Below are 9,722 nucleotides of genomic sequence, written 5' to 3'. Positions count from 1 at the left end.
AGTAATTGATTTTTTTACATAGAGGGAAAGTAACATTTTACTTACTTTCTAAATACTGTTTAAAAGTAAGGAAGTAGTAATGTCTAGCTAGTCATTGTCATTATTGAAACCTAAATAATTTAGCCATCAAATGTTTTGGGAAATTTACTGAAATTTAATGAAAAAAAAAAACCGATAAAAACCTAATATAGATTGGTAGAATTGTAAAAATCCTTTATAAATCTGCAAACGCTGACGAATTTTTGCAAAGTTACAAAAAATCAAACAAAAATCTGCTGGTTAGAGTGAATTACAAATAGGGCCGGACTTGTCTATAAGTTAACCAAGCAATAGCTTACGGCCCCTGCTTTGAGGTGGGCCCCCAACTCACCAAAAATTGCACTATTTGTTCTTACAAAATTGAAAAAGCTTTATACACAGTAAAAAGACAAAAACATAGGGCGGGGGGGGGGGGGGGGGGGAGGAGGAGAACATTTAAAAACATTGCTCACAAAAAAAATTAAAAAAAAAAAACCTGACCCCCCAGGAACTCGGTCCTAAATCCGCCTATGTATATGCAGTTTTTTGAAGTTGATATTTGTTTGTGATATAGTGAAGTGATGATATAAACAAAAAAGAAAAGTGGGAAACATTTTATAAAGAAATTTTATTCATCATTAAGAATATTCAAAGAAAAATATTTCACTAATATTTACACACGATGGAATATTGAGGCTCTTTTTACCTAACTAATGGTCATTAAATTAGGAAATGCAGAGTAAACCAGTTTACCTCTCAAAATTCGAAAAATAGCAGTTAAAAAATTCATAAGTAGAAATTAAAACATTAAGCTCAAGCATCAATTAGCTGATTAACAAAACTTTCTAACTGATCTTCGTCCTTTACTCCAGTGAAGCTCTTCTGAGTTTTTTCCATTTTTGAAACCTACTACGTGTGGCACAGCTTGCACCTTTAAAGAAAGAAAGCCAAAAAACAAACAATTATTTTAAAGATAAAAAGCACTCAAAAACACATTAGGGAGAAATATTCCAGAAGAAGTTTTGAAAATAATTACTAACGGCCATTTGCAATCATTGGAGCTCTGTTGGTTTGAGACTATTAACCCTCTGACTGTCTATTTCATTTCCACAGCAACATTAAAATAATTAATTGGCTCATACTTGCAGCTCTTCCCTGTACACGAGTTTCTTACATGTATACCAAGGGTTTCTATGCCACACCGTAGAGTTATCGTTAGTGCAAATTCGACAATTCATCACAGGAAACAATTCACATTTAAACATTTACTGTAAGAACAATAAAATGGTAAAAGTTTTAAAAGAACATAAAAGGTAAAAACTTGAATAAAAACCGATAAAAATCATTTACACATCCATGGCTAAGAAAACGTCAGCTTCTGGCACATTTGTTCTTTTCACCTTGACCTCTAGTCAAAAGTTACTCAATTCACTTCACTATCCTTTGGCTTGCTCATTTGAATGGCATTTTGTGCCGCCACAATACATACTGTTCGACATTGAAAATGCTACAGCAAGAAGGCGTGGTCAGAAATTTATGCAAATTTTAAGGCAGACGGACATCACTGAGTCATGCAAACAACATGAAATGAGTAGTCTCCAACGCACAGGAAGTAAGTTAGAAAAGAAGGAACTTGTATAATGGGCAATATTCATGCCAATATTTCTGCAAGGCGAATCATCGAAGAAATTTTGTGTCTTGGAGGATACTTGTACAGTGCCCGCCACTAATAAAATAACTGGATTATAAAATCAGCCACTTTATAGAATCAAATTTGGAAGAACAGAATCATTTCTATATCAAAACATGTTAGGTTTATCCTTTAATAAAATCATCCTCGCCGTTTTATAAAATCAAACTTTGGGAGAGCATATGTTAATTCTTCTCTGCATAGAAACAGGATTTTATATCTTCTTTCAAGGATTTAAAACATTGCAGCACTAATAAAATTACAAATTCCACATAAACAAAAACATAAGGTGAAGATTGTACGTTTTTTTTCTTGGGGAATTGAATGAAAAAAAAGAAGAATGAAGCAGTCTCAAGAGATTTGTTTCAGAGTCATATATTTAGTTGGTGCTGCATGTTTCCACTTTGCAGAACTGTTTCGACAGCCCTGCTCACTGAACACTGAGTCAATCAGTTCGTGCTCATTCAGCTATCTACAGGGGTTGACAGTTCATTTTTACAATTGAGTTAAAATTGTTAGCTAGCAAGTCGTGACGACTTGAGTGTGAAAGATTAATTTGAAATTTTGAATAAGACAAGCTTCCTAAATGTAGTTAGTGTGATCAGCAATTAAATTAGGGATTTCTCAAACTTTACTTTCAAATTCTCTTATTCAAACAACAATAAGTCAATATTTTAAGACCCTTGTGAAATTTTAAAAATGTACCTTATGTAAGTTAAAATGTCAACTGTATTTTGCAACTGAACTAAAATAATACAATTAGAATAAAAATAAAATACATCTAATCATAATTTATTTCTTTTTTAGAGTATACTTAAAAACATTTTTTTTCTTCAGTGCATGAGTGCCAGTTTATAAAATCAGCCGCTTTATAAAATCAAATGTCCTCCGAACGAATGTGATTTTAATAAGCGGCGGGCACTGTAATAAGAGAGAATGCCAGACCGCCATCAATAGAAAGCACTTCCAGCAGACAGATGATTTTAGGAGGAGTATTGTAATCCGGTTGAGAAGGACAGGGGCGGAGCCCCTAGTAACATTAAAAGAAAACACTACTTACACACATCTGAGAAAATCAAATAAACTTACGTCATATTTCATAGCTATCTCAGCATTGGCATCTATATCAACTTTTGCTAAATGGACCTTTTCATTTTTAGTACCAATTACAGTCTCCAGCCTGGGTTCAAGAATTTTGCAAGGCCCACACCAACTGTAAAATTAGCAATAATTACAATAAGAAATTTAAAATTTTACACAATAATATGTTGGAGACAAATTTTATGTACTCCCCTAAAAATTAGTTAGCAATAATCAGGGCTGTAGAGTCAAAGAGAAAATTAGATTTCAGCTCTTTGAATCTTCGATACCGTTGAGGCGGATAGGTTTTGGGAACTTGAGTCGTAAAAAAGGATTGTAGTAAAAGATACATAGCAGTAGACAAAAAAAAAAAAAAAAAAAGCACCACTCTTAAAAATTCATTTTTATGAATATCCAGAAAAATAAGGGACCAATTGTTCTGTAACTTTTGTCACATGAAAAGTATGCTTCAGCTGACAAGTTCTGATAAAAATTACATCATCCATGCATTTAGGGGAAGCAACAAATTGAAAAAATTAAGAACCTGTATTGTCCCTGCATGGGACAATAAAAATGGTGCAGTTGAAAAAGAAGTAATTTTGGAAACAAAAATAGCAAGATGTTCCCATGTGAGTTACAACGTTCTGGAGCAATTCTAAGTCACACATGAAAAACAAAAATATTTTTTAGTCGCTGACCCTTCTTTCCCACAATTGTCACTCAAAAAAGATAAGAAGTGGCAAAAGCAACTTTTGTCTGTAAGAGAGAAATAAGACTTAGGGCAGGTTTAAATAGGTTTTTCTTTTTTTTTTTTTACATTTTTCAATTAAAAAAAATAATACAATGAAAAATACGCAACACGAAAAAGGAAAGAAAAAAATGAAACGGTCTGCCGTCTTTTATTAAAAATTAAAGTGGTTCACTGGCATTTTCCCAAATGTCGGTGCCCTGGCCAAAAGACACCAGTTACCATGAAAGCAGGGACTATGAGAGGCTATGTAAGCCTAGTCAGAAACTAGAGGCCTGGTTTGCAGTACAAGTAGTATTATACATTTTATAGGGAAAGGGAAGCCTGGCAACCAGTGACGAGGGCCGCCTTGGCTGTCGGCGTTCCTACACGAAAGACAAAAACCTGGTATGTATTGATATTTAAAGGTGAATGTCAACATTCACACAGCAAAAACATCGCCAAAAGTTCTAATTTTTCGGATGAATGTTGACATTTTCCAAATTCAGTCTTTCACAGTAACATATAAACCAAATATCTAAATATAACCTATACATGGTATAATTATCCAACATAACACAAATACCGTCTCCTTTTCAACAAGCTCCCAAAGAATATACTTTCCAAATCAGAAATTACTAGAGCAGATACACCCCTCCCCCCTCTGGATACACCCCATATGCAGTGGCCATTAAGTAAAAAGTCTACAGTCTCGTGAATTGAAGGTAAAGCTTTCACGAGTCGAATCACACTATGCCTCAGACACTCGCTGGTGAGATAAACTCACTTTATCTACCAGTTTATTGACTCTCAGCTTCAATGAGATTACATCTAGCTCCAGCTGGGTTATTCACAATTCCAGACTGAGGAGTTCATTAAAAACATAACTGCAGTCTCTGGATATGATAACTGGGCAGCCTGGTATATTGCATATAATGATTTATCCCGAAGCACGAGGTAAAATGGGTGTACACCAGGGTAAAAATAGGTAGGGGAAAGGAGACTCATGTGAACACGGGGCAGATGTGAACATGGTATGTTTTACTTCAAGCAAAAAATCTGGAAAAATTCTCAAATAAGGACAGTACCAATTGTACCCAGGGTTGCCAGAATTAAGAACAGTAAATATGGAACAGGCTTCTAGGAGTGAAATGGGAGGGGGGGGGGGAGAGATTTTTGAGAAGTCTATTCATGATAAATCTGAAAAATGCAATCGCAACAAAGCATTAAACCTCGCAAAATGTCGCTTTTAAAAGTACAAAAATCGTCTTCGCTGCTATTGACAACGCTATGCGCAGAGATTATATTTCCAATAGTCAATGAGCAAAGAAGATGCAACCATTCGGTCCTCTTGGTCTGCCGCCAAAGCAAAAACAAACCAAATCAGAAGGAAAATAAGTTTTGCGTTTGCTGCCACATGATTTTCTTATTGATCATTGTTTCATTTTATTATTTCCCCTTAAAATAATGACTCGTTCTGTAAAATAATGTTATCAGCTAGAATACGGGACTTTAGCCGTCCCGTATGGAAGTTCCCCGGGATGCGGAACAATTTTTCAAAATACGGGACTGCCTCTTGAAATCCGGGACATCTGGCAACCCCTGGTTGTACCTCTTGGACAAACATTTAGAGCAATGAGCCATTTCATGTTTGTGTGGTGAGAACTTCTTTTTTTAGCAGATGTTGAAAAATTTGTATCACTGTTTTCTTCAAGTGAAAACAGTTTAAAAACTAACTGCTATGTTAAACCTAAGTGTCACGAATGATTGTATGAACATTCAAATAAATTTATAACAATGTTCAAATTTTTTTATAAAGTTAAAAATTCTTACCTTTTGCGAGTTAGCTCTAAAGTAGACAATGGGGCACTTTTAAACACAACATCTGGGGGCACAAGTGAACAGTTCTCATAGCCGCTTTCCGTAATATTGTTATAAGTGTAAAATGCTTTAAGTGTTAAAAAATAAGTACATATTTATACAGGGGTCTGTCCAGGATTTTTCACAGGGTCCGTTTTTTGTGAAAAATCAAATAATTTTGTGAAAAATGAATTAATTTTGTGAAAAATCAAAAAATTTCGCAAAAAAAAAAAAAAAAATGTTAAAACGAAATTTTAGAATTTAGAGATGGCACAAACTGCATCAATTAAACTTAGAGCTGAGTGTTTTCCTTTTCTATGACGAGAAAATCATTCTGAATTTTTTTTCTGATATTTGGCGGGGGGGGGGGGGGGGGGCAATCGCTCATTCAAGTATCAATATTTATCTACAATTCTGCATTATGTTAAATTATACTAGATATATTTCTGTACAGTATTTAAAATAATAGTAACAAAAATATAAAATAAATAAAACAAAATTCAGAATAGAGTTCGGCATTCAACTTTTTGACCCAAGACACTCTTAAAAAGCACAGAATTTCGTTTAAAACTTATAAATTCCGTGATTTTAACAAAAATAAAAAGATATTTCAATTGTTTACCTCTTAAGAAAGCGTAATAATCATCAAAAGTTCGAAAAATCGGATTCCCATAGCGGATGCAAAGAGATCGCAATTCTCAAAGTGAAGGCATCAAAAGTATAAAAACGGCTTGTAAAAGAAATATTTTCAATAAAATTATTTTAAAATTTCATTTTTAGAGTCCTATGATAACATATCATTAATATCTGTGGACACAGTTGACCCCCCTCCCCCCCCCAAAAAATAATAATAAAATAAAATAAACCATCTATTCAGCATTTTTATTTTTGACTCATTACAGAAAATGGAATTTTGCTTTAAAAACTTGAAATGAGAGTTAAATAAAGAGACTTTTCATTTATTTGAATCCTAATAAAGCGAAGTTAGCTTGAAAAAAGAACAAAATATGATTCTCATATCGGATGTTAAAAAGAATTGCATTTTTCAAAATGTAGACATCTAAAGAAAAAAAACGGTAATTAAAAGAGTTTATTTAAAGTTAATCATCCTTGTTAGCATCGAAAAATCAAAACCCATATAATTTTCTCCCAAAGTAACAATCAAACATCGCACTGCACCGTAAAAACGCAAATATTGACAAGCCGACAAAATGATGAGAATATTTTCTAATCAAGTCATTATAAAGGTTCAACGCCAGACACTAAGTGGTGATAGTTTTGAAGTTGATAACCCTATCTGAAGCGATCATATTTTTTCCTCACCCTTACTATCCCTTTGCAGTTCTAAGTTCATTTCGCATATATATATATTATTATTGTTCATTAAATCATGAGTGGAGAAAAGTGCTTACCAATGCCTTTTCAAAAAAGTTTACAACAACACCGCTGCTAATTAGCTGTGATAAAACAAACAACCATTATATTTATTTGGCAGTAGCAATTATTTATCACTTGCAGGAGCATCGCAAGAGTGCCGATTTTTTCTTTTTTTCAAAATTAGCCGATTTTGTATAAGCTGATCCCTCTAATTTGACTTAAAAAAAGGTTCCAAAAATTATCGGTTTATACACAGAAATATGCGTTTTTCTGCTTTCAGATTTGCTCTTTCAATAAACAATTTGTGACAGATCCGATCTTGTTTATCAGAATTTTGTGAAGGGTCCGTTTTGTTTGATCGGGATTTTGTGAAAGGTCCGTTTTGTTTGATCGGGATTTTGTGAAAGGTCCGTTATGGTTGATCGGATTTTTGTGAAGGGTCCGTTAACGGACCCAAATATCCCCTGGCCAGATCCCCTGTTATAATTATTATTTTCTTATAATTAGTAAGTAAATGTATTGTTAATTGTTATTAATATTTTTCAGTTTTTTTAAAATTTGTTTAGTATTTTTATTTTAAAATGTTTTTCTTACTAAAAAGTTGATCATCCCCTTTAAATTGTCAATCCCCTTCGAGGCCACCCACCTTGTCACCCGCAATTTAGCCAGTCCGTAAAAGGTCTTCCAGATGGTGACGAAAGAAGGGATAGCTATTGCTACGGGGGAAATGGTGTGTTTTCATACTTGAAGTTTCTGTTTGTCAATGAGCTGGTTTTGACACCTCAGGGTGTCCACTTAGACTAAAAGAGTACCATCCCCGTCCCTTCTGAATGTAGTGGTGAATGCCTTAAGTAACCAGATGACTTAAGGCAGCGTCATCTGGTTACCCGCTTACGAGAGAAATTCCTTACTGAATGACAATAGCCAGGACGAGATGAGCTAAGGAGATGCGAGGGGGTCATCAGTGAGAAAACATGCTATGGAGATTTTTCCTTTTCTATTACAATTTGCTAAACAGCTCTTCAGCATGTCAAGTGTGCAGACACACTCATTGATGCATTCCAAAAAATACCCGGACCTCCCTGAATTTCGGTAAGTGCAGCATTACACTAACAACTTAATTCCTGTTGTTAAGTTTCTTTCTCTGCATAAACTCTGTAGAGCACACATTTATAATAATTTTGCATTATACTCAGATTTTTCGTCAAATTCTGATTCTCAGACAGTTTTAATTTATTGATCTCGCGATGACCCTGCTCACAAAAGCTTAGTTTCATGTTTTTTATTTTAAATTTGATTTTTTTCCTATATATATCATTTTATCTATTTTAAGATTTTTATTTTTTGCTTTTAATTTTTATGGGGAATGATTAGTTTCTTGGTCACCTAAATTGGAGGAGGGGGGGGGGGGAATCTTGCTAACTAAAAATTGGCTATGCCCCCCTGTCAGGCAAGTTTGCCTACCCGTCAAGGATTTCCTAGCGCCACCACTGGATTTTCATAGGATTTTAAAGAACCGTGGCAACTTTTGAGAGGAATTAATTTATTTTTAAACACGCTTTTATTAGCTTCACCTGTATGTATGTATGTATGTATGTATGTATCTTGCAACGGAATCTTGCAGCTCAAATTTCGGCCACTTCCTGCAATCGGATTCTTTTGAAACTTGGTACGCGATCTCAGACCCGATGACAATGCAATATTCTTTAATCAAATTAATTAATTAACTCTTTTAATTGTTACTTTCCTCCAATTTTAATCAATATTTTGGCATAAATCCAACAATGTGAAAAAGGAAAAATTAAAAAAAATACATTAAAAAATGCTCGCAAAAATTATTTAAAAATATCTACAAAAACCTTTAATTTTTTTGCATCAGACAAAATTTGTTCCAATGTTCCAAGGTAATTAGAACATGAAATATAATTGTTTTTAACTAATTTCATGCCAAAATTTAGGTGAGCCTTCAATTGGAAATTCATTGCTGATCAGACCATTGTTGAACAAAACTTTTATTCAAATACATCTCAAATTTTCAAAGTAATATAAATATGATTTCCGCAAACATATATCGATGACTCACAGTAGCTTCCCATCGGGGAGCCCTTGTCTTAACTTTAAGATATTACCTCGCACTCGGTTTATAAAGAATTTCGTCGCCTGATAATTCTCCAACATAAGACTAAAAAACAGAAAAATAATATAATAGTTCAAAAACTAAAAAAACACGCTTTCGTAGCAAAATGAACTAAAAAGTGAAAAATAATCTTTGGATGATAGTAGTTGACCAATCACTTAATTGTAATGTAATGGAAAAAAGCGTGGGGGGCTTCTTATCAGTTGTCTTGAATTTCTTCTATTTGTTGTCCAAGCAAAAATGTAAATAGACAGCACCCCACGCTTTTTTGTATTACATTAAAATTAAGTGTTTGGTCAACTACTATCATCCAAAGATTATTTTTCACTTTTTAGTTCATTTTGCTACGAAAGCGTGTTTTTTTAGTTTTTGAACTATTATATTATTCAATTGCTTTTCTTTTTCAATAGCAGTAGGGCTTTTCCTAATCAAATGATTTTTTTTTCATGTAGTGGAAAACATACCTACCTAGCTTGAAAATCAATTACAACCGGAACATCACTTTTAACAACTCTTTCTTCAAAGTCTGTTTCATCTTGAATTTTAAATATTTTACGTTTATGAGCAGAAGATGTAATCATTCGCACATGACAGCCGGTAGAAGAAAAAACATTTCTAGCTGTTTGATTTAAATACAAATTATAAAATCCTAAACGCGTGACACCGGCCATGTTTTAATTTTTATAAACAAATAACAAATTGCTAAATCGTTGCCATAAAAGATATCAAGTTTGCGATTTCTTGCAGCTTTCACTACTACTTGCTTAATAAAAAATCTTTTGTTATAAAATTAGAAGTATTTTTTTTACTTCAAATCCTATCATGATTGATTT

At 33.5% G+C, this 9,722-nt stretch overlaps 1 protein-coding gene across 1 annotated transcript; it reads right to left on the bottom strand.

The window, feature by feature from the left end:
- Nucleotides 1–627: 627 nt before the first annotated feature.
- On the bottom strand, nt 628–9,568 carry LOC129224195 (thioredoxin, mitochondrial-like). The gene is given in 4 exon segments (XM_054858613.1): nt 628–909; nt 911–949; nt 2,798–2,921; nt 9,358–9,568. Coding segments are annotated over 4 exon segments (444 nt in total). The 5' UTR covers nt 9,561–9,568; the 3' UTR covers nt 628–831.
- Nucleotides 9,569–9,722: the final 154 nt, after the last annotated feature.

The sequence above is a fragment of the Uloborus diversus genome, chromosome 6 (genome assembly GCF_026930045.1).
Source record: "Uloborus diversus isolate 005 chromosome 6, Udiv.v.3.1, whole genome shotgun sequence".
NCBI lineage: Eukaryota > Metazoa > Arthropoda > Arachnida > Araneae > Uloboridae > Uloborus > Uloborus diversus.
The sequence above is the reverse complement of the archived record's forward strand: the minus strand, read 5'-3'. Positions and strand labels throughout refer to the sequence as shown.